We start from the raw sequence: 25,042 nt of genomic DNA, 5'->3' as shown, positions 1-25,042 counted from the left end.
CAAAATCAGTCTACTTTCCACCCAATAAAACTTGCTGCTGGGCGAGTTGGTTCATACTTGCAAGGAAAGAATACTGATGCGCACACACATAAAAACACGGACTCAGGAGACTCGGACGAGCGCAAACTTTCAACTAACTTTATTTTTCGTCGTCAACAATATATGCCATCATCACTCATTCCGAGCTATACCTTCTCGCCATGAGACGCACAGGAGGAGTAGAGTAAGAGCAAAGCACAAGAACTATCCGCGCCGAATGAAGTGTGAACAGGGCTCTGAACGCGCGGCTAGTTCAGGCCGTCTGCTGCCGACATCTAAAATAGGCAAGCGCGTCCGGTTACCGATAGTTTTGCTTTTCTTTCCTTTGACATTCCATATTTTGCTTTGCCACTGGAGCGCCACGTTAATGCTTTCCACTGATCGCAACTGGCGCAGCGCAGTTTCTCTGGCAGCAGCGTGCGTGAAGCGAGTGCTCATAGCTCCCTTATAGAGTTCTCATCTTGCTTCCATCTCTGCCTTGTTATCAGCGCCTAGCTGCAATGCGAACAGAGGGCGGATAGAATAGCGAAGCTCCAGTGCACGTGCGTTCAAGTCACCCGGGAGGTGTTGCTGTTTCGAACTCAATCGGTCTGAGGACGCGGAAACGAGCTCTCACTGCGCCGTCTCTTACAACGAGCATCTAGGGTGCGCGCGCGCCTGCTCGGTAGCCCCGCGCTCGTGGCTGCTGCAGTGACCAAATAATTTCAAAATTAACGTCTTCAGTGCCGGCGACACCTTTTTCGGTACCTGCTGGCCTTTTAATAAAAAAGCAATTCAATCCTGCCTGCATTTTATACACTTGCTGGGCAAGAAGTCGGAATTGCCAATCCTTGCCCAAGGGGTCGTAGCTATTAGTGCAACGACATTATGCTACATGTTTTCAATGATTATGAAAGCTGATGTGGAGGACAATAAGTGGACAAAGTTTAAGAAATATGAAAAATGGGTTTTTTTTTTAATTGTCGTCAGAAGTTTTCATTGTCCGGTGTTTTCTTTAACTTAGCCCGATCATGTCTCTTTACTGAAAAGTTATATAAATATAAGATTCGGCAGTGTGGTAGATAAGGATGCGAAGAACGTAATGCGCAATTTTGTCGCTCTGCTACAAGGATTTTTCGAGATAAAGACCTTCAAAGTAAAGAAAATAACGTCTCCTGGGACTATTTTGAGGTTTTTTATAAAAAGATCTACACTACACATCAAAACTAAAAATACCTGAGCAGAAGCAAAAACATGCATATATTTAGTTCAAGAAATTTCAGCTACCTAACTTTAATATATTTTGTGCAATTCATAACGAAAGTTGGCCAAAACAGCAGAGCGGATGAGCGCTCTACTCCACCTCTTCGTCATTATTGATTTCCTGTGCTTCGAAAAATTTTTGGCGGCAAAACAAATTGCGGAGCTCTTCTTTCCACTCATCAGGCAATAATATATAAAATTTTGAAATAAATTTGAGAGGTCGACCAGCCATCGATTGTTCGATCTTACGTGGAATCACCCTAATAAAACTTTGAACTCGATTTTCTCCTCTATTAATAAACCTATAGTGATGGCGAAGTTAACGACATTAGTTCTCGGAGCACAATTTATCGATCTAAACCGATTCATTGTTTCTCTTTAGTGTCCCTTTAAACGCATAGTTCGAGAGGAGTGGCTTGAGGAAGTAAATACATATGAGGTTCACGTGTCGCACCCTGTGGTCATAGCTGTTATCACTGTGGCATTTAAGGAGCCTTGATGCACAGATGGCTGGAACTGTGTACTTTGTCAAGGTACTGAATGGCTTTGCCAAAGTTGGGTTGCCTTTGAGCGCACCGTCTGCAAAAGCTCGCAAAGTATCAAAGACAAAAAGGAGCTGGTCAGATGGATACAGTCCAGGCACTTTCTTTTTTTCGTCCGACTTGCACAGCGGCACGCAGCAGTACGACATCGCAATTCATGCAAGCTACGTGGTCACGACAAAGGATCAAAAAATCTTCCATCGCATTCAACTCGCTAAACCCAACCGCACGTGTCAAGGCAGAGCAAAGCAAACAAGCGCTCTAGGCCGCGCCCGCACCAGCACTACCGGCTTAGCGCCCGACCCTAGGGTGCCTTGATGCGCGTTTTGTGGGCGCTCGCATCGAGGCACCCTACCGACCCTGTTTGCACAGCGCCACCACGCAGTCGCGGCGAGCGGGGGAAACGCAAGCGCCGACGGCCGCGGGAGGGTGTTCTACCAGGCACTGAAAGTTATAGAGGAGGCACTGGTGAGATGTATCATTTTTGTTTATTATTGTACCGTAGTGAAGGCACGTGCTTTATGCTCATGTGCTTTGATTCTCACCCATTTTTTTCTCTATTTTAATATAAGCACTCCCTATCCAGCCAACTGAAACTAAAACGTGCACGATATTGTTAAATAAAAGTTCTTTTTTGCACAGGTATCTGCTTAGTGTCAGAGACGCCAGCAGATGAAGAAAGCTGTGCCAAGAATACAGTGCCCGGTCTTGCACCTGGAATTCAGCTAGCCTACACTGTTCCCGGGCCACAAAAGGTACAATACTGTCTATATCCAGGGGAAAATTTTTTTTCGCTTTTAAGAGGGGGAGGGGGGTACGAGCAGGATGTTGGGAGCGAGGCATGTCTCTGTGTACGCGTCTGAGTAAGGATAAGCATTGGCTACTTCTAAGTTTATCTTGACTGCTGGCCATTTCCAGAGTGATTTCCAAAACACCTGATATCTATCTTTCTGGTCATCAAGGCTTGGCTATCGTATAATGTGAATGCTAAAGTTACTGCAGCCTAATCACTTTTGCAACTGGGTAACTTTCATAGTACTTATGTTAGTTGATGACTGGTAGCACTATGATATTTTTAGTGGTAGCTCCTATACATAGATTATGGCATATGATTTGTGTTTGCAGCTCAAACAGGGCCTTCATTATTGCAGCTCGCTTTCTCATTAAAAAAAAAAGTGAACTACCGTAAAATGCCGAGCAAGCGCCCCCCCCCCTACGGTGAAGGATAATCCGACCAGATTTGGGATGGGGCGCTTGCTCGGTCCCGGACCGAAATTCAAGATGGCGGCGGGAGAGCCACTAAAAATAAAAAAATGCCCATCCATGTTTCTAATGAAATTCGAAATTCGGTCGTATATTGGTTTCACCAATATACGACCGGCCACATGACAACGGAATTTCATAAACAACATTAGATACGCATTCAGTGTACTCATTCTTATGGTTCTTTTTACACAAGCCATGCTCGTCTTGAAAGAAAGAAAAGTGGCCGCAGGGGAGGAGGGGGACGGGGGGCGCTTGCTCGGTTATTGGCGCTTATTTCAGATCTCCCGAAAAAGGGAGGGGGGCGCTTGCTCGGCATTTTACGGTATGCATACACAATCGGCAATGTTTGACATGCAGCTTAGCTTCAGAAGTGGTACGCATCATTCTTTTTAAAATAACAGAGAGCTGAGCTAGTTGGCAAGTATTCATGTTAAAGAGACAGGGCATGAAAACACGGACACAAGAGAGAAGTCAAGACGGCGTTTGTGGTGTCTTGACTTTTCTCTTTTGTGTCCATGTTTGCACACCCTGTCTCTTTAACATGAATACTTACCATCATTCTTTACCCACCAATTTGTAAGGAGCCTTTTTGTTGGCATCAGGTCTCAAAGCTAGTAGGCCCCGCCACGGTGGTCTAGTGGTTATGGCACTCGACTGCTGACCCGAAGGTCGCGGGATCGAATCCCGGCCGCGGCGGCTGCATTTTCGGTGGAGGCAAAAATGTTTGAGGCCCGTGTACTTAGATTTAGGTGCACGTTAAAGAACCCCAGGTGGTCGAAATTTCCGGAGCCCTCCACTACGGTGTCTCTCATAATCATATGGTGGTTTTGGGACGTTAAACCCCAGATATTATTATTATTATTATCAAAGCTAGTAGAAGGAGCTGTTGCACTGCAGTGACAGCATATACTGCAGTGGCTCCACTGATCTGTATATGCTAATGCTTGCCATTTACACACCATAATTTACAAATAAAATGCTAGAAAGTAGGCGGCACTATGATGACATGCAACTAGATTGAAAAAAGAGATTGTTTCAGTAATGATATTTGTGTTTATTAAACTGCAAGGTATGTTTAAGTATTTTTGTAATTAGTGCATAAATAATGACCTGCTTGCTTATTTAGCATGTAAACTCTAAAATGTGTAGAATTGAACAAGGAAAAAAAAAGCTCACATAGGCATATTTCACTGTCACTTTAGTTGTTGCAACTTTACTGTTGGATGTTGTATGTGAATGTAAGAATGTTGAATAAGAGACAGAATTAAAATGGGTCAGGTCATATTCACATGCATAATGTGAAGAGCAGAAAACAAGTGGTCTATATACAGTAAAACCTCGGTGATATGATCAGGGCTGATACGAATTTCAGGGCAATATGAATTTTTCTGTGGTCCCGGCCAAGGGCCATTATCTTGCAATGTGCTAGAGCACGGTTGTTTATTAGATCTGTGGGAATAGCAAAATTTTGGGTGCGAAGCGAATTCGAATATTGAAGTGTGAGTGCGAATCGAATCGAATATTTTTCGAATATTTCTCGAATATTTATAGAATATTTTTCGAATACTTTGAAGCGAAATTGCAGAAAAAGAAAGTTAGAGAGGATTCCTAACCATATTCTTATGAGATAGCAACATGAAAGTCTTTCTTTTCACTAGGTTGATGAAGCACTGGCGGGGTGGTGTTTCATAGTTGTCTTATCAAGAATGAGGCAATGTAGAGGCCAAATTCTGCTTATGTACATGATTTAGTGCAACCAAAGTGTTGCCGACAACAGTTTACATGTGATAGGCAAAGATGCCATTTCCTCAGCCTCTTCTCCTCTTTCAACTTCTCTGGAAGCCCAACTGATGTGGCGGACAAGGGTGTGCTCCCTTCAAGTCCGGAGTTCCAAATCTGCCTCGTAGACGTTGATATGTAAGAACATCTGAAATTTTGGATGCTAAAAAGTTTTGGCTTCCGATTTTTCGGACTTCCTACCCAAATTTCAGATCCAAAACAGCATTAATTGAGCCCCCACCTATGCCACATCTTTCATCTCCATATTGGAACCAGCGTTTTCTTGAGTTAATACATTTGCAACCGTAGCAGAGCTTGAAAGGCAGCTTTGCCGCAATACCGGGGTGTGATGAGGTGAAGCATATTGAAAATCTAGGGACCCCTTCTAATCGGATGTTGACTGTCTCTTGGCAAAGTTCGACCGTAACGGAGCTTGAAAGGCAGCTTTGCCGCAATACCGAGGTGTGATGAGGTGAAGCATATTGAAAATCTGAAGGAGTCCCTTTCAATCATACGTTGACTGTATTTGTTTTTGGGAAGTTCGAATAGTTCGAATAGTAAAATTCCAGTGCGAATCGAATCGAATAGCAAATACTACTCGAAAAATATTCGAAATTTCGAATATTCGCACACCCCTATTGTTTATCCTATGAAAGGTGGACAAGGACTGAATGAGAAAGCGGACTGGCTTGGCGAAAGAGCTGGGCCTTGCAACATCAACATGCATGATTGTTGGGGTTGCGTGCAACGCATGGCACACACCTGCCAACTCTCCCAATTTGTGCAGGCAGTGCTGTAGATCTTTCGAAAAACAGCTGCAACCCTACTGTGAAAATAAAATAATAGTAACAATGGACAGCAGTTCTAAAATTTATGAGCGCTATTTAAAGGGACACTAAAGCCAAATATTAAGTCGACGTTGATTGTTGAAATAACGGCCCAGAAACCTCGTAGTGCTACTTTTGTGCCAAGGAAGTGCTTATTCTGAAATAAAATCACGTCTTAGTGGTCCGCATCACGTTAGTGCACTTCAAATCACCCGCCTGAAAGCGGTCTTTCTCATGTCACTGTTGCCGTGCCCCACGTTGCCCGCCTTTACTGCGCGGCGGCGTGCACTGGCGGTGTGCACCATTCAGGCATCCGGCAACATCACATGCATGCGGCATTTTGTCGAACTTTCTGTCAGAGCGACTTTCACGAGCGTGCAAAACACATGCGGCAGTACGCGATACCGAAACTACCACTGAGACGTGACCGCGTGAGCGAAACAGGGTGCCGGGCGAAGCGCAGTTCGGCGAAAACGGAACTTTTGAAACGCGCGCTGTTCCCCATGGCAACACTAAAGAGGTTCTTTTTTCCATGAATCAAACAAAAATGAACAAGCAACATTTTATTACATCTCTTGATGCACGGAAGGTTCTTTTTTTATTGCAGCTAGTTTGATTATAAGTGATTAGTTGTAGTCGGACTCTCTCACATCATCGGGATCATTTCCAAAATGTCCCGCTCGTGGCACTCATCGTGTGATACATTTAGCTTAATTTCTCGGTAAGTAAGGCATCGCTGTTGATAATGTTGCCTTGCCGTTTTAGATGTTGTCATGCTTTGAGCTTTCACTCTGACATTGTTATTTGCCTTTAGTGTCCCCTTAAGTCACTTTTGCTGCAGTACCTCTGGTGTCATGTGACAAAACGTACTAAGATTAGGAAGGGGCTACAAGCTGTCACGGGTCACAGCACATTTGTTCCCTTTATTACACATGCGCACGCGCCATATATTTATGAGTACTGGTATGATCGCTAATGTCTAAAATCTTCACTTGTAATCATTCATGTCTGTCTGTGATGTTGCTGTGGCTCCAAGAAACAATAAATGAAAATGTATGTCAGCTTTGTTTTGTCGCATACCTACTAATTTTCAATGTTTTCTGGCGATACAAATATTTTTCGTGACCCCATGAGATTCATATCACAGAGGTTTTACTGTATTAAAATATTTGTTGCCCAGGATAGGGAAGTGTGCTTGAAGGCAACAGAGAACTAGGTGTGCCGAAACGAGAAAACATGCAATTTCTAACAGATACGTTTAGTTGAGGCAAAAGAGGGGTAATTTGAAATTGTTGGGAGACCTTTGTTTTGCAGTATATAAATTGACATAGGTGCTGATGTGAAATCAGAATAGAGAGGCTTCCTGGCTTGTTCAGTATGACTATGACTTGTAGTTCATTACGTTACTACGTATCCGTATCGATAACACATATTCCAGTCACCACCTTCATGTTGTAGGTCATGATTCCGCATGAATGCTCACAAAAATAAGTTTTACAGCAGGACTGGTTTAGTATTGGAGCTTGCTTCATAGTTTATACTCCGAAATTTTGTATCGGTTTACTGCCACACCTCTTTATTATGCTTTCATGGTGGGTCTCATAGCTCTCTTGCATTATTAGGCACTGATGCAGGGTGCACGTAACATTGCTTAATTAATTTTTTTACATATTAAGCACTTTATTCAAGCCTTTAATGAGTTTTCTTTTTCATTATCAGGTTGAAGACACAGAAGTTGCGGCTGAAAGTGAACAGACATTGGAAGAACTTATGGCACAAATGAAATCATTGTAACAGAAGCTATGCTCCAAATAAAAGCTTTTCCATTAGCTGCACATGAAGTTTAAGGTATCTGCAAGACTTGCATTCCGATAGACTCGTCAAAGGGTCCCATTTTTTTTGCAATCGTCATGAAATATGTCATAATCCTCTGTGATCGTATGCCATGACAAAAGCGAACGCTATCCTTTTCGTAATTTATACATTTATTCATGCACACCGCACAATTGACTACTCATCGTTATTATCGCTGCCACTGTTGCTTGAGCTCAGTTCACCAGCACAGTCCTGTATTATGTAATCCTACCTGCCACCAACAACATTAGAGATCCCTGTTACTTTAAAGCTTGCAACAATTACTTGAAATTCGTTGATGGGAATGTACATTACGACTTGGAATACATCACTTCGAATTTGCTTCTTCATTATTGTTCTTGGTCCGATTCCACCCCCTAAATTTTGGGCTGCCGAATTGGGGGTGTGACTCTTACATGAATCTATGCAGTATTATGAAATGCAGTGCAAAACTGATCAGTTGTACTTATTCAATATGCATATAAAGGTAAGCATGATTAAATATTAGTAGGGGTGTGCAAATCGTGAAATTTTATCTCGAATTGAATAGTGCCGAATAGTGGCCACAAATATTGAATATCGAATCGAATATCGAATACAAAAGATTCTATTCAAAGTTGAAGAAAGAACAAAGAAATGAAATCTGCTCATGTTCTCGAGCACAAAAGGCAGTGAGTGACTGCTATCGAAAAACTACAAATTGTCATGCAGAAACACAAGCTGTTCCACATGACCTGTCTCCAGGCAGGGGCGGCACCAGTGGGGGGCACAGAGGGGGGCACAGAGGGGCAGCAGCCCCCCCAAATTTCCCCCTCCCCCCTATGAGGAAACGTATTTAGAACACAACGCTTAAGTTCTCCACCTCCCTGCGCCTCTGAAGAAACTCTCTTGTCGTGAGTGCCCCCCCCAGAAAAAAAAATCCTGGCGCCGCCCCTGGCTTCAGGCTCTTTTGCCGTGATGTTATGGCGTTTCCTGCCGTTGAAAACATGCGCTCACTGGGCACCTCAGTAGCAGGGATGGAAAGGTATCGCAAAGCAATTTTCGCGATGCCTGGATAAAGTTCAGTTTCATGCTCTTATCAGTATTTCAAAGAAGCATCCTTTATTGGGATCAGGGGCTCATTGAGGTATTTTCGAACCTCATGACTACAAGGTCCGAGCTCAGTACACTGGTTATTTCTTTACGCTAGCAGTTCGGCAGTCTCCCAGACTGTTCACTCGCCTTGTTTGCTGGAGCCATGACGTGCGGAACTGTCAATCTTTATAATAACATGCGCTCGCTTTTGAACCAGGATATCAGTGAAAGCTTAAACGAAAGGCCTACTGTAACGACATTAGCGTTAGTTTTAGCCACCTCACGCTAACGAAGTTGCACCATTGGCCTTTGACGAGTTTTAGATATTTGTTAAGAAGATACGTTTAAACTGCATGTTTATTCAACGCAATTATTCACGTTTATTCAATGAACCAACTAGCCCAACAGCATGCCTTACTTTAGATATTTGTCCTCTCGAATTATATGAAACTTCAAATACTAGCTATTCAAAAGTCGAATTGAATTATTCGATTCGAATACGAAACTTGAATATTCGCACACCCCTAAATATTAGTTCAAATATGTGATATGAGACTCAATAGTATAAGTGCTGAACGCTGTGTTGCTTTTTTGCTATAAGCATGGAAGGTAGTGTGTGTACTTCACTATTATGCTTCATCATAAATTTAGGCAAGAAACAAAATACTCATATATATTTTAATGGGATTGCACAAAACACCAACTTGAGAAAAATGAATTCTGAATGAAGAAGGTTAAGTCTAGTTGTCAGTTCATATATATCACTCTTTCTTGGCACCTCTTTTCATCAGAAGGCTTGGTAAAAGTGCAACTCCCGCAATAGCTGCCATCTTGGCCATTGTAGTCCACGTGAGTATGTCATTCATGGACTTCAACTCTGAAAGTATGCAGCCTGTCTGCACACATATAAAGTTGTAAGGCATCAAGCCTGCAAGAGAGAAGTGCCTTGATTAATAGAGGTGTGAGGTATCACTGAGAAAAATTGAATGCCTGTAGATTATCAAAAAAAGAAAAACGCTGGGGAATTGTCATTGCACTGTTGTAAAACGTGATGAAAAAAAAAAATCTAACGCCCTAACACATCTCGGTTCACAGGGCACTCAAGCACCACACTGAAAAACAAGCATAGTATGTAGGCTCATCAAATCTAACAAGTCACAGGTGCCTGTGTCAGTCATCTAAAATTTACTTTATCATCCAAAACAATGTTTACAGAAATTAAGCAGAACTGTACACAAAAACCCGTCCCTTTCTACACATGTAGCCATTTAGCAATATTTTGTAGGTTACACCATGTCCACCGCTAGTGTTGCTTCTGCCTCCAATCAAATATGATTAATAAATTGTAACATGTTGAAGCCCAAGTGGTGATGAAGGCACATTATTTTTTTTTCTGACAAGCTCAAACACTAGCTGTACGAGCCATTTAACCTATGGAGTGTCGTAGGCAGCAACATAAACTTTGTAAGAAATAAAAATGGCTGGCGATTAGCATCTTTCAAGCACATTTCAAACGAACAGCATTTGTAGAATTTACTTGAGAGCATTATAAAGAGCACGCTTCAATACATTGCAATGGCTTGTGCATTGGCATGTGTAAGGAAAATAAGAATTCATTGCAACTTCCTGGTCCACGTGCAATCGCTGCGCAATTGAGGGGTAACTACATCTACGCCCTTGGCACTTGTCCTGCTCACTATCTCGTGCACTCGACACTTCCTGCTCTGTTCTCTCTACCTCTTCACAAGCATCACCCTCTCACGCCTTTTCTGCTACGTGGCTCTTGGTGTAGAACGGGTTTTCACACTCAGCCTAATCTTTATTCCCCATCTTGCTGACTTGTTTTCGCTTCCTTTCAATGACAATGGACAAAGAGGGAGAGTGGTCCAAGAGGTGACGTAAAAGTCGCTCGCGAACTTGAAACCACAATCAAGTCTCTGATAACTTATATGCACAAGTGAGCCTAGCATCCATTTTTACAACTTGTAGGCCCAAGAAAGAAAGATCAGCACAGTTTGTTTTAATAACAACCTTTCTCTGTTGCCCTAGGCTAAAACAATAGTGCCAGACTTTCACCTAGCTGCCTGGGAACCGAACGTTCCCTCTTTATTGCTTCATCAAAAACCCATTGCAACAGTAGCAGAGTGTATTTGCACGGCATTTTATACAACCTGCAACATGTATTTCAGTGCTATAGGACTTTTCTCAAATGCCAGCACATAATCAAAACCCCAAAATTGCTCGAATTCATGTATGCATGTACTCACATCTACATATTTATCCTTTCTCTTATTTTTGTTGCCTATAATTTATGAATAGCTATCAAAGTAACACTTTTTACTCAAAACATGGAGTAAAACAGTTAACACTGACTAGAGTGGCTACATAAGGGTGGTGCTACTTGGGCGAGTTGGAATTGCATGCTGTCATGGCGCTTTTGATTACAGGGACAAAGTAAGGCAAAGCGCTACCATTTGTTATTCTGTGTACCGTGCTTTATCCCCATCTTTGAAAGTGCAGTCAGACTGGCTACACAAGGTTTGAATACAATAATATAGCACTTATCCTGCATTTGCAAAACAGGAAATAGTGTGTCATTATAAAGATCTCCTAGAAATGTGTGTAATGCATCCAAAGCTTTGTGACGGATATGCAATGCACACGTAACAAATATTGTTTTATGTTTAATAAATTTGTATTATTTTCAGCTAATCAAGAAATGAGGAAATCCATGTGTAGTTTTCCACAACATACCAAACCCTCCTATCACAAACGCAGGAGATTGCAATGAGCACATGGTGCATCAGACTTGCGAAGTTGTAACCATAAATGTAAACAATAGTCACAAATCATGTCATTTTGACAATACATAGAATATGTAGGATGCCTTGGAGAAGGGCTCCAAAAATGTGGCACCGAGACCTTATTTTAGCTTCTAACAGCATGTGTACATCTTTTTCTTTTATTTATTTATATATATATATATATATATATTTAGGGAAGACTAACCAATTATCTGTGACAGTAGGTCCACATAAATTTTGTGCGTCGTCTGTGTATTGTACTACTTCACAATATTCCTGTGAAGCCCTTCAATTCTTGCAGAAGTCCTCGGACCAGAAAGGGTTCAATTTTCACAGGCCATTACAAGTGCACAGGACTGGTTGTCAACTTTGCAGAAACAGTGTGAGCCAATCAATCAATACAATTTAAAAGTGAAGGAATTGAGAGTTTGCCTTTACCATAAATACTAGAGCACAATTGAAATTAGTGCATAATTGATGGATTTGAGGCTGGCTACCTGCGGGTAGGCTCTGTGCATGTGGGCAGAGTCCACCAGTTGAAAACATGCTTGCAAGTGCTTTAATCCTAAACACATGCTTTAACTGATATTATTTCTTTATTATTATTTTTTTTCTTCATAATTTGCCCCATTGCAACACTGTATACAGGAAAACATGTAAGATATAACTTGATGCAAATTTCACTTGTCAAACTGCGTGCACTGCAAGTATTCGAAGTTTCCTAACGTGAATCAAAACTCAACACGCAGTACGTTCCATCTGTCTTTGGCATAGTTCAATCTTCCCTATGCTATAACTGGCGTGTGTTTCACATATGAGCTTACATGTTTGCTTATATACAATCTGCACTTGAAAACAGGCAGTCATATTTATCTCATGTTCTGTTAGCTTATTTAACATTGTTCTTTTAGCTTACAAATGCACTACTACTAAATTGGCTATTTATTTTTTTAGCTGCACCAAATTTTTTAAATATTAAAATTTCTTCACATAGCTAGATAATTTTGAGCATGAACACCAAAGTACTATTTTGCCTAAACTACCTAAGATTAATAATTAAACAGTTAATCAATGCAGCTTTGTTAATATGCACAAAACTGTCCAAATTACTCCGTATCTAGAGGCTGCCAATGTAGGGACTTGAAATGCGATAATAATGGTCCAATTTTTGAAAATTTGCTGCAGCTAGAAAAAAAATAGAACTCTGTATAAGGGATCAGGGGAGCCACGTTTTAAGAGGAAGTGTTAGATTAGGAGCTACCATCTAGACAAATGGGAACACGGAAATCGCCTCTTGAAGGCGATTTTGTGCAGGTTGCTCTAGTGATTGTAGGAAGTAGGTATTTATCATTAGGCAGTCATTTTATTATTTTTTTTAATTACTGAAAATTGAAAAATAAAAAAAACAACTCAAGTGCCAAGTTTTCAATTCAATAAATGACCCCATGAGATTCATATCACAGAAGTTTTACTGTAGTAAAATACTTGTTGCCCAGGATAGTCAAGTGCACTTGAAGGCAACAGAGAACTAAATGTGACGATACGAGAAAACATGCAATTCCTAACAGATAGGTTTAGTTGAGGTAAAAGAAAGGTAATTGGAAATTGTTGGGAGACCTTTGTTTTGCAGTACTATATAAACTGACATAGGTGCTGATGTGAAATCAGAATAGAGTGGCAATCACGTTGGCAACAAGATCATGCTGGCAATCACATTGGCAATCACATTGGCAACAATAAGTTGGCAATAAGAAATATGGCACGAATAAACAAGAAACACATACTGACGCATAAACTCACTCTGCAGTTCTTTATGCAGAGGGTTATTTTTGCACCACACTCCTATTTTTGCAGGTAAGGTGAGTCTGTGCCATTGTTTGCCTGATAAGCTTGCAGAATCACCACATTCCGGCTGCTATGACAGCATGCAACTGTTACCATGGCCTCAGTGAAAAGGAGGTGGACCGACACCTTTTACGTACAGGATCAATATGTGCAAAAGATGCTGAAACAGCACAACTAAACAAGGAAAAAGGTACGGATATGCACCACAGAACAAGCGCTGTGCGAATACTCGCTAAGCCACTCATAGTGCAAGTATTACGTACAACAATAAATAATTCTGATTACAGTGACGCAAATTTTACTACACGGGACATAAAGCATCACTTCTTTTGCTATCACGGCGCATATAATTAAATAGACTGCAACCACTTTGTTTTCCTTTCACCTGCCCACCCCGTCTCTTTTCATTTCACACATTCAGGTGCTAGAACTTTAAGTATGTGAACCGATCAGTAGCATTTTCGCTTTTCAATTTCATATGGCAACTGGAGCTTACCAATGAAAACTGATATGAAGAACAGGTGCAGTGGAACACCAACAACTGGAGACGCGATGTTGAGAAACCAGTTTGGTGTCATTGGGAATAAGCGCAAAAAGAGGAGCCAATACAGGAGGCGATCTCTGTTTTCCTTGACCTGAATGGATAGCATGTAAACGGAAGCTTGTTTGTATGCACAGCAAGTTCACAGATGTATAACATTGAGAAATTTTGCAACTCTTTAACTTTGTAAGGCCCAGTAGTCCTTGCTTTCCACAAGAATGCATTGACCCTTTGAGGTGCTATGTACAAAATTGTGTACACCACTTGTTTTTGCTATTTGTATCAACTAGGGGCTAAGAAGAGCAAGATATATCAAGCTTTGGAAGAAGTGAACCTCCCGCATAATAAATTTGTCTTCGTTTAACTTCATTTTGCAGTGTACTGTTTCATATGATCACATTTGTTGAAGACACTACCACGTTCAACGAGTAGTTCGATGTGCCGCTTCCTGCGAGCCATGAGAAAAGTATAATGTTTCTTTGCTCAAAATGGACATAACTAAAAATAAATTAGCAATTCATTTCTAGCCTGAGATTTCATTCTATTTATGCCAAAACAGAGCATGAATGACTTCGGGATAAACAGATATTTAATTACAACGTAATTCTGATTAGTTACTATAACACGTACAAATGAACATATTATGATATTTTATTTTTGTTGCAATAGAATAGTGAGTGCCTTGACATAATGTTGTATTGATTTGACACGTTTACAGACAGTTCTTCATAGGTGGCATCAGAAAGGTTTAAACCGTCACTACCTTCTTGATAACAGATAGAGTAACTTTATATGTAGCAAAGTGCTGCGAGTATTGCATTACCACTGCATGAAAAATTCTTTGTATATTTTGCTCACAAAGTTATCAACATTAGAGAAAATTACAGCCATGAGGAGCAGGTAGTTCCAGTGATAACTTTGGCCCACTCTAGTGCATCATTTGCAAATTTTCCAGTTCTTTCTAAACTGGCACATTATGAGCCATATTGCAGATGCCTCTCTCGGGCATTCATATATGTAAAAAAAAATAGTCGAAAGAGCATTCATTCTTAATTCCTCAAACTTTTCACTATCATGTTCCAAGACTGAACTGCCCATTCTTCCCTTTTTTTTTACTTTTGATAAGCTTTTTTCTGTATGTCTGCTAAAACTAGTAGATCGTCTGCTTATCTTTGCTACATCATCTTGAAAATCATCTACTGTTCATGTTTATTGGATCAGCTGGCAAGCCCAGTTTGGACCACACTCGTAAGTGAAATGAAATGCATATACACCTGCCCTCCACACAACCTAGGAACATGCAACTTACAAATGTACAAGATTTATATAAAGTTTAAATAAATTTCAATTGCTTGCTGTCTGAATTTGGCATATTGCTACTTTATGTTCTCATTTTGTTTGAAAGTTTCGCTAACAATACACTTCACAAAAAGGACGACAACGATGAAAGTGGACATGTAAATAGGGAATTTTCGAATAGGGGCTCCAATCGTTTTGGGGTCCCAAAGAAATAGCGTCGAGGCTACTGCGCATGCGCAAGATCCAAACAGCGTTTGGGTTTTGCGTTGGGGTCGCTATTTCTCGAATTTAGCGGGAGCCCCAAAGTCTGCCCCAAAAGCTTTGCATCAAACAAACCTGACGGCACCCACTGAAGCGACGGCTCTTGGCCAAGACTAGAGTGACTTCGAATAGGGGGAGTGTCTAAAGCGCCGCAGACCCTATTCGAAAACTCTTAGCTCCTGCTGGACCCAAAGCGAGCACCCGCAAAGGGTTTTGGGGCCCCTATTCGAAAACTCCTTAATGTTTACATGGCTATCATTTACCGTGTTTGTGAAGTATGTTCAATGGTGCCACCACAAATAGCATGCAACCATACAAAACATTCTACCAGCACAAATTATAACACTCATATATATCAATAAGAGCAATATTTTTTGTTTGAATTCATTTGAAACACTAAGCTTAGTGTAGTGAAAGCAGATATAAGTTAATACATACCTTGTCTTGTAAAAGCTTTACTTTATCGGGAAAGTAGGCCACAACATACTTTTGGCCACACAATTTGGACAGCAAATAGCACTGTGATGCGCCTATTCCGGAAAGCAGGCAAGTCAACAAAAAACTTTTCCAGACGCCGAACAGTGCACCAGCCAGGACATTCTAAAGAAAGCAAGGCAGCGTGTTAGTTTCCAATATAAGCATGTCCAATTACTGCTTTTAGAATATGATAAAGCGATGCATTTACCAGAAAAACTGATCCCGGAATGGCAAACGTTTGCTTGTACAAGTATGCCGATGAAAATAGCACAAAAACATAAGCCGCGTGTTGCTCTTTGTACGCACTCAGTAGCTCCGCTAATTCTTTCAGTTCTTGGTGACTACTGGGAAACTTTAGGCGACCCCTGAAACACAATACTTGCACATTATACGCAATCACGTAACCTGTTTCAAATAGCTGTGGAAGCATATTTTTCTCTTACACATAATCTTCGTGGCCGATGCTCGGAAGGAATGTAGTGAGAAGATATAACCACCCTGTGCCAATAGCCACACAGGCTGGAAGCAGCAGAATAGGAGTCATTTAAGCGCGTTGCATAGCACCTGCTGCGAACTTACAACAGTCTACGGTGAAGCGTTTTATGCACACGGGGTGGTCACACAGAACGACCACTTAAAGCATATTGTACACTGAAACAGTGGTGCGACCAATCTTTCGCCCGAGCAACCTCATTCGTCTGCACTAGAAATAATAATCTGAGGATACCAAGGCGACCTCCCGTCTTCGCGCTACAAATACTGTTCTTTGACGACGCTTGTGGCGCCTTTCTTGGCTGTGACAGTTCAATACCATTTAAAAAATACAGTGACAAAGCCAAATTTTCTGCTACGAACGAGTTGACGGGGAAATAGCGGCGCGGTCTGCTCCTCCCCGCGCGCGCGCTGCTAGCGCCTCCTAAGCTCCTACTGGCGCATACGCCGAATTTAACAATTGAGCTCTATCGAAGTAACATCCTAAATATACTAACTTCGTTCAAGTATTTGAATTATTATTTTACAAGCAGCGATATACCGTCACAGAGCCAGTGAGCGATATTGCATAATCTGGGTGACGCAAAGTTTGCCTACTGATAACCTTGGGAGATCCGCTTGCTTCCGTTATTGAAAGGTTTTTCCGGTTTCGTCGGCCGCGTCGCAACAGCAGTGGCTGAAGGCTGCAGGTACAGCTGCAGGTATCGCACATTTCACGTTTGCCTGAGTAGAGAGGTGGGCTTAGTGAAACTCCGGTCGTCGCTCCGTCGAGGCCCAAGGAGTTCAGACATCGCGATGGGGTCACAGATGGTGCTAACCACACTTTTCAGAGTTGGAGGACTCGGCGTGAGACAAATGGGCTACCGGGTTGCCGATGTTCATTGCGACCAGCTATGTCAGCGGCTGGTCAACCAGGCCGCTTTACGACGTCATTTCTCCGCGCGTCACTCGTCTCTGCGGAAAGACGACGCCCTGGACTCAAAATTGGAAAGCAGTCAATCATCCAAGAAGCCCCTGCTGGAGCCTGATGACGAAACACGCTCAATTTTGAATGACATTTGGCGCGATTTCGAATGCGTGCCGCCAAAGCCGAGCCCGGCCGAAGGAGGTAGCAGTGGCAGTAGTCCTGCGCCTGCTGCCGCACCGAAGGGAGACCTGCCAAAAGAAAGCCCAACAGATGGCCCCCGAGTTCGCAGCCTGCTGCACTCTGCCAGAGCTAACGCCAAAATGCTATTTGCAGACGAAGACTCGTCGATAATCCTGGACTCTGCTGAGGAGCAAATGTCTGATGATGTGGATTACATTCCTCAAAACATCAAAGTTGATCCACTGGAAGGCTTCAACTTGAAACGTGAGTGCCTGTCCGATCACGGAGTTACATCTAATCAAAGTAGCGCATCTTGATAAGCGCCTACAAGGTAATCTGGCTTTATTGAAAAGATGCAGAATGCACGAACTCTTTGAACTTGAAATTTGTCAAACTTTTAATGATAGTATACAACGTATGTTTCGTTATTGACAGCAGCGCACATCTGTCAATATGTGATTGTCGCTAGATAACCATTTCAGATTTCCTCATTTAATGTAACTTGTAACTGCCGAATTGAGGCGAGTCACTGCTCAGATCATGACCACTTAGCAGGAATGCAGAGGATCGCACCAGGTTAATACTTGCCCTCAGGTTCCGTCACAGTGAGGATTAAGCAGGATATTGGCGAGTCTGAATTCGAATAGAATTATGGTGAGTATAAGTTTGGGCAAGCCCTTGGCGGAAACGTACTTTGTGAGTGAGTTTAATTTATTTTGCCGACCTATGTTCCCAAGTTCTTATGCATGGCTAGATAAGCACTGACTAGCTTCACTTGCAACGTAAGGTAACTAATTATGAATTTTATTAGCAAAGCATGGTGAAGTATTTATCTAATTAATCTAATCTCATGTTTGCTGATGTCAACATTGTCTTTTAAAAAAGACAATGCAGACGGCATTGTTTTTTTTAATCTGGCTGGGATGCAAATGGCCAAACAGAAAACAACAAAATACAAAAAAACACAAGCAGGGTGCGGCGCTTTGGGCACTCAAATGCTTGAATGTGCTATTTCTGAAATTACGTTTGAAGGTAAGAAACAAACTGTCTGGGAGGTATTGGTTAGCCTTTATCATTATTAAAGCAGCACACTTGAGATGTGGACAAGCACTAAATCACGCAAACGTGAACATTTAAAGGTAGACATCTTCGACAGACCTCTGTCTGGCTGGGTAAAAACAATACAAGAGGATGACTCTCAAGCCAAGTTTAGCTTTAGTAAAAACTGGCCAACATTTGAGGTTAACCTGGCCTCTCCTTTACTGGTGACTGTCCGGCAAGACACCAAAGGAAGCATTTTTAAGCGGTCATTTGTATAAACTTTGACAACCTCGGATCATTGGCATTGAAGTTAGCCGCACAAAAAGACTATATTTACAATTGTGGCACATGCAGATGATGTTGGAAACCTCAAAAGACCATCAGGGGCACCAATGAGCATATATGTGCACGGCCTTCAAATACAGCGGTGGAGAAGGCAACACAAAGACCGCAACAGTGGAAAAAACGATGGCAGAGAGGAGAGCACGTGATCGCTTAAAAACGCTATCCCTGGTGTCTTGCTGGACAGTTGCCCCTGAAGAAGAGGCCGAAGTGGCCTCGGAACGGGGGGGGGGGGGGGGGTCAGTTTTTATTAAAAATAAACTAGGCTTAAGAGCAGTCTGCTTGTAAAACATGACCATGTGTTTGTGTGATTCAGTGTTTAGTTTAGCCTTCAAACACAGCACCTATCTTTTTTGTGATTTAGTGGTTGTCTGTGTTTCAACACTTGCACTACCTTTAGAAGAAAAAAAACGTGAAGCGGCATTGTCAAAGGGGCTAGATATCTTTGCTTCTGCCTTGTTCTGTGTAAACAAGGCTGCTGTGTGGGAGAAAGTACATATTTCTGAAGGAGCAAACGTAGTTGCATTATTGGCATCTTTAGAATGGCCTTGAAAAAAAAAAACGAGGAGTTGTTTTACAATGGTTGGATGCTAGCTCCAAGGAATGTGGTGCTAATTCAATAGTAATGTGTTTGCTAAAACATTAAAGTGGCCACCATTGTCTGTCTGCCGTTTCTTTTCCTTTATTTCAAACTGTATTTGTAGCCATCTTGTCACAGTACCAGCCTGCCATATTTCATGCATTAATCAATGAAGAGTACTTGGCGTGAGTGATGTGGGCACAAAATCTGCCAACATTTTGTCAATGTTCGACTGAGATTTTGAGCACACGCAACTGTTCTTTACTCTTGTTTAGCCATAGAAACTGCCATAAATATTTTTTTTTATCCACAGGTGGTGAAACAGGTGTCTTTGAAGTTGAAGAGCTGGTTGACATTCTACGAGAGGAAAAACTGTCTGACATTGCTGTTATCACAGTTCCAAAGGAGATGGCTTATGCAGACTACTTGGTTTTAGCAACAGCAATATCACCACGTCAAGCCCGAGGAGTGACCGAATTTTTACGAAAATTGGTATGAAACTTGTAATCATTTTGAAACCGTGATCATTGTAATGACAGTTTTTGTAGACTGTCTGATGCATTTCTATGTGTGAACAGGAAAAAGAAAAGGTGAAAGTGTTGTTGGCATAAAATTTAACCAATGACAGCTTGGAGCAGCAGTACAAAAGCGGCAGAGGAAAGTGTTTTTATGTGCAGTACATGGATGGAATGTGGTAAAGATAAGCTCTCTGGGGGTCTATCCTTCTTGTATTTTGCGACAAGCAGCAAAGCTTTGGTTGAAAACAGATAAGAAAACTCAAAAGAAAAACAACAATAATGCCTATCGTTTTATTTTTATAATCGGGAAGTGAAGCTTGGTATGGAGACACATCAAAAATACAGAATGGAGATAATGACATGAAAGTTTCTAGGCTGATAAGTATTACTACAGCTACCCAAGCTGGCTGAACCTTTTTATTAGTATTTGTGTCTCCATGTAGATAGTATTTCTAGCAAAGTCCATTTGTGCTATCTGTTTCTGAGAAGCACTCTATGAAGAACCAGAATGATTTGAAAAGCTGTTGGATGTTCATCATAAATAGGAGGCTTGCAGACATGGACATAGCTGAAAGGAAATGGGCAATGCAAACATGATTATCAAATGAAAGGTCACATTGTGACAGAATAGAAGGTAGATGCAAAATTTATCTGCTCATGGCTTAGGAATGGCGGTGGAACCCGTCGATCTGGGACATGTGTGGCGCTACACAAAAGATGACTATTTAGGCATGACATGTCATCTTTATGTAAGGTAATCGAAGGCTGGCTTCAAATGCACTTCTGGAAATAGTTACATGCCATGCCTAAACAATAAGGTGCACTTATTCATTCTTGTCTGAGTGGAACTGTGTGGTCATCAAATTTCAGAGTGCATTTACAATCATGGCATTACTACGAAAGATTAGTTGATAATCCTCCAGTTAACTACCTGTTATGCTTAATGGCTTTTATGCTTTATGTAAAATCGGCTGCAGCTAAAAGAACTTTGTGCACAATGCCTGAACAGCATTCTGCAGACTTATTAATGCATTCTGCAAAACACGTCAGCCTGTTATCATAGCAGGTGAATGACGTGCCTCATAATCATATTGTGATTCTTGCTTGTAATACCTTACAATTAATTTTTTTATTTCCATTCTCTTGTTTCTGCATCTGCGTACCTAACTTTTTGTATGATAAACACGTGCTGGTTGCACTGTTAAATTCTACATAGTGGATTAGTATAGTCTCTTGCTGTAGATTGTGGCATATGTTAAAGCATGTAATGCTTCATCACATGAGCAACTAAAGGAAATCAGCAGTTGCCCAGGAGCCATTGTGAATGCAATGAAATAAGAACCCAATGCAGGTCTTTCATTACCATGCATCAGACGTTTACTAATAATCATTTTCCTGCACAGAGCGAGTGGTCATTTCTTGTATGCATTAAGGTAGAAATTATACGAGCTACTTCCAGAACTCAGATGCACGTGTGTGAATAGGTGAAGTTACTTTAATAATTATCTAGTTTTGTAGGTATGCTAAAGCAAGCTGAATGCAGTTTGTTACTTAAGCTATTCTTTTCATGCAAGCCAATACAATCATCCCAGCCAGATTGATTTTTGGTTGTTTTTCAATGTTTCAAATTTGAAGAAAGAAAAGAAAAAGCTAAAGGTCATGTTTTTTTACTCGCGGATTTCTGAACGAGCTCATTAACATTTTAGTCTGTGCAGCTGCATATTGCTGGTTCTGACTGCCTTTGTGTGAAATGCTCTGGAGCTCAAAAACATGTCCATGAAGTTCCATGAATATAAGTTGTCATTGGCCATAGCCAGGGCCTTAACTAAGGGGTGGTTGAGGAGGTTGTGACACCCTCCGAAATTTTGTCATGCATTTCGGATGACACTAAAATACTTGCACTCCTTCACAGCGACCACCAGTGGCCAAAGTTACCTGTTCTGCACAAGAACACCCCCCTAAAAAAATTCCTGGGTATGGCCCTGCCCAGAGCTGATATTGGTGTTTCGCTGCCTAATTGTTCATAAAGCTGTACCATGTTTATTTTATATCTGGTCTGATTGACTTGCTAAAGGGTTGCATATACAGTCAAACCTCAATATATTGAGGTCATACTTGCAACAAAAATATTCATGTTGCGAATTTCGTTAGATCGAGGTAAAAGAACACCTGTAAAAAAACACCATAGCTTCTCAGATTATTCGTGGTGATAGTATTTCATTAGTAGCTTGCTGGAAAAGCTAGCTAGTAGCTTTCCAGGTTAGCTACACAGGAAACCATCATTTGAAATAAAACATAGCTGACATATGCTTTTCCAGCTCTAGACATCAGTTGCACTACCTTCAGTACATGACAACATGTTTTGAGAGACTTGGTACTTTTACTCCAAGCCAATGTTATGAAAATCTTGTCAGGTTGCCACGAACCTTCTTGAAGGCTTCTGTTAGAATTTGGCTCCTATGTGTGGGCGGTCTTGCACCCCACGGCCACGACACATGGGGAGCAGCGTTACTCGCGTGCACGATGGTGGTTCTGCCACTGAAATGTTTCATGCGAAAGGACATGTACACGTGAAGTCTACCTTGGTCGACTTGCTTTAGATTTCTGCTAAAGCTACTAGCCTCAGAGGGCCCGAGAATATGCTTGGAATAGCTAAAAACTTTGTTACATCGAGACCACGTGGCAAAATTACTTTTTTAAATAGCGAAAAAACAACATGGTTTTCAATGCAATTAAAATCGGGAAATGAAAATAATTTAAATCTGGGTTTGGTTGTGCTGCCTAGTTGTTTAATGTGCCTTCTTTATCGTTTGCACAACTTGCTGTGAAAAATCAATGTTTAACCTTACAGTACTGCAAAATTATCAAGGCTTATTCACTGTACTCGCACATCTATCTCCTCTATATTTTGTTTGCAGTACAAGCGCAAGAAGGATAGCACAGACCCAAACCTGGTTATTGAGGGAGAAGAAAGTGCTGACTGGAAAGTGCTCGACATGGGGAACGTGGTGTTGCATGTATTTTTGGCAGAAGCACGCAAACACTACGATGTGGAAACCTTGTGGACTGTAGGGAGCCGCTATGATGATCTTTCACACGCAAAGGATGATCCAGTCTACAACCTGTTGCAGCAGCAGATTCAACTGATGCAGGAGATGCAACCCAAAGATCTTAATGATCGCTGTGCTCTGCAATCTTGATTTACTTTGCAACATTCGTGCATCTGCTATACTGTTAAGTCTGTTCACCTTGTTATAAGTGCAACCTGTTAATGTCAGTATAAGTGTTTCATACCAGTGTGGAAATGTCTAGTGAAAAATAGTTTGTTTGCACTGCACATGTGTGAAGGGCTAACAAACCTGCTGGTGGATACTGAATATGAATAAGTGCTATTTAAATTGAACTAAGCATTTTCTGAGCCTTTTGAGATTTCATGTTATTCCTTGCCTCCCATGTAATTTTGCTACTGTGCAGCTTGCAGCAGTATTGCCTATTAGCACTTGTGACAATGCAGGGCAGGCTATTTAATTTATATTAAGAGAAGCAACTGCTAAGTTTCATATCAGCCACGTCATAGACCATATCATTTATCCAGGCGTACTTACCATGCATCTTAGTCAGCCCTCTAGTTTGCATATTTAATTAACAGCATGCTTCCAAGTGAAAGTACTTTAGCTTAAATCTGGTTCATTTTCTGAACCTCTGAAAGTGTATTCTACATATTCCTAGTGTTATGACCTAGGACAGCAACAGTTCTAGCATTGAATGTGTCATTTTGGGTTGGCAGCTGAGAGGCTGTATAATCAGCCCAACCCATTTTTATATTTTTCCACTGTGGTGCAATTGAGGTACTGTTACATAAAATGAATGGTTATGACTGCAAGTTACTATGCATGCCAAGATACTGCTGAAGACATGCATTGTAAAGGCACGTTCACACCGAGCGCAGATCCGGAAAGTGGGGAGGCGGATCCGGAAAGCGGACGCGGATTATCCGCAAAAGCGGAAAGCCCGCGGCCGCTTGCCCGGATCGCTCCTGGACCAATTTTCTCCGCGCAGAAAAGTTTGCCGCTTTGGCCGCAGCCAATCAGGGCCCGAGACGCACGTGCGCAGTATTGCATAGTGCCGCAAAATGGCGACGCGTCCACTGTGGATTAGTGGATTGCTCCACCCCCCGCGGTGGAGCGGGCAGAAGGCAACGCAGTCGGTCTAAACAGCCACGCGCTCTTGCTCTCTCTCCGCTTGCCCGCTTGTGTGCTCCGCGTTCAGTGTGTGCCTTAATAGGGCATGTATGACAAGCAGCTGTTTGGTTATGTACTAATACATTGTTAAACACAGGGTGATGCCACTTGGAAGCAGGAGCTTTGGATAACACAACATTGCTGATTTTTTTTATAAAAGAGCCTATTAGCAATTCTGCTTAGTGCACACCATGTCCACGTTAGTTGCATTGAACTGAATATTACACAGTATTTTGTAATGAGTCTATTACTGAAGTTCTGCAGTAAAATTGTGCAGTGAAAGACATTAGTTGCAGTGTTTTCACCATGACTGTGCACACAAATTGTAACAAACATCTGCTTATACATACTGCACGTAGCACTCATCATAGGTAATTACTGGCTGAAACTTCGGTGGCTACAGGTGTTGCCAGCCAAACTTACACAACAGCATTCCTTATATTGCCTAAGTATGAAAACTATGCAAGTCTTTCTTCTTGCGTCATTGCATGAGTGCTACTTCTCATCGCTGCAACACTTTTTGTCCCAATGCTATGCTGCACACATTTTTGGACTGATCGACATTTAAAAAAAATCTATATTGTGCACTAAATGAGCTGTTAATGTCGAGATTGCTGCAGCAGCAGTCTCCTATTAAAGTGAAGAGCATATTTTTGTCAAGGCTCCTCAAAACATACAAAGGTGGGCGAGTCTCCTGGATAGAAACTTAGACTTTTAGGGAAAGCAACCCAGCAACGCAGTGTGGAGAATATGGACAGAAGGATGTGTGGACTTGTGCAGCTGTTGTGTGTGTTATTACAGTACAATATACTGTTATTTGATAGGAAAAGTTTATCTCATTTCCTGCTGTAAAGGGTCTCTCACCAGGTCACATCATCTCGTTTATGCACT

General features: G+C 41.6%; 3 protein-coding genes across 3 annotated transcripts in view; 2 read left to right on the top strand and 1 right to left on the bottom strand.

Annotated features, from left to right (window-relative positions):
• The window catches only part of LOC119378921 (ubiquitin-like modifier-activating enzyme 5), a 29,391-nt gene extending 21,855 nt beyond the window's left edge, over nt 1-7,536 (top strand). Inside the window, exons 11-12 of the mRNA XM_037648004.2 lie at nt 2,466-2,578; nt 7,415-7,536. Of these exons, the coding sequence (XP_037503932.1) occupies nt 2,466-2,578; nt 7,415-7,489 (188 nt within the window). The 3' untranslated portion in view covers nt 7,490-7,536. The remainder of the gene's footprint in view (nt 1-2,465; nt 2,579-7,414) is intronic.
• Nucleotides 7,537-9,287: 1,751 nt separating this feature from the next.
• Nucleotides 9,288-16,742, bottom strand: LOC119378923 (transmembrane protein 41A). The gene is made up of 5 exons (XM_037648006.2): nt 16,294-16,742; nt 16,059-16,215; nt 15,812-15,973; nt 13,769-13,907; nt 9,288-9,551 (listed from the first exon to the last, which is right to left on the bottom strand). The coding sequence occupies exons 1-5, from the start codon at nt 16,392-16,394 to the stop codon at nt 9,385-9,387; spliced, it is 726 nt and encodes a 241-aa protein (XP_037503934.1). The 5' UTR covers nt 16,395-16,742; the 3' UTR covers nt 9,288-9,384.
• A 262-nt stretch (nt 16,743-17,004) lies between these two features.
• Nucleotides 17,005-24,813, top strand: LOC119378922 (uncharacterized). Its single transcript, XM_037648005.2, has 3 exons — nt 17,005-17,693; nt 19,706-19,884; nt 22,829-24,813. Exons 1-3 carry the CDS (start codon nt 17,138-17,140, stop codon nt 23,108-23,110), a joined length of 1,017 nt encoding a protein of 338 aa, XP_037503933.1. The 5' UTR covers nt 17,005-17,137; the 3' UTR covers nt 23,111-24,813.
• Nucleotides 24,814-25,042: the final 229 nt, after the last annotated feature.

The sequence above is a fragment of the Rhipicephalus sanguineus genome, chromosome 1 (assembly GCF_013339695.2).
Source record: "Rhipicephalus sanguineus isolate Rsan-2018 chromosome 1, BIME_Rsan_1.4, whole genome shotgun sequence".
Taxonomy (NCBI): Eukaryota; Metazoa; Arthropoda; class Arachnida; order Ixodida; family Ixodidae; genus Rhipicephalus; species Rhipicephalus sanguineus.
This window is presented reverse-complemented; position numbering and strand designations above follow the sequence as displayed.

Bases quoted from the DNA above. Each gene is read 5' to 3' on its own strand.
- LOC119378923 (XM_037648006.2), bottom strand. From the start codon at position 16,394: ATGACTCCTATTCTGCTGCTTCCAGCCTGTGTGGCTATTGGCACAGGG. The intron at 16,216-16,293 runs GTAAGAGAAAAA...ATTGTGTTTCAG, and splicing joins ATCGGCCACGAAGATTATGT to GGGTCGCCTAAAGTTTCCCA. The intron at 15,974-16,058 runs GTAAATGCATCG...TGCTTTCTTTAG, and splicing joins TTCCGGGATCAGTTTTTCTG to AATGTCCTGGCTGGTGCACT.
- LOC119378922 (XM_037648005.2), top strand. From the start codon at position 17,138: ATGGGGTCACAGATGGTGCTAACCACACTTTTCAGAGTTGGAGGACTC. The intron at 17,694-19,705 runs GTGAGTGCCTGT...TTTTATCCACAG, and splicing joins GGAAGGCTTCAACTTGAAAC to GTGGTGAAACAGGTGTCTTT. The intron at 19,885-22,828 runs GTATGAAACTTG...TTTTGTTTGCAG, and splicing joins CCGAATTTTTACGAAAATTG to TACAAGCGCAAGAAGGATAG.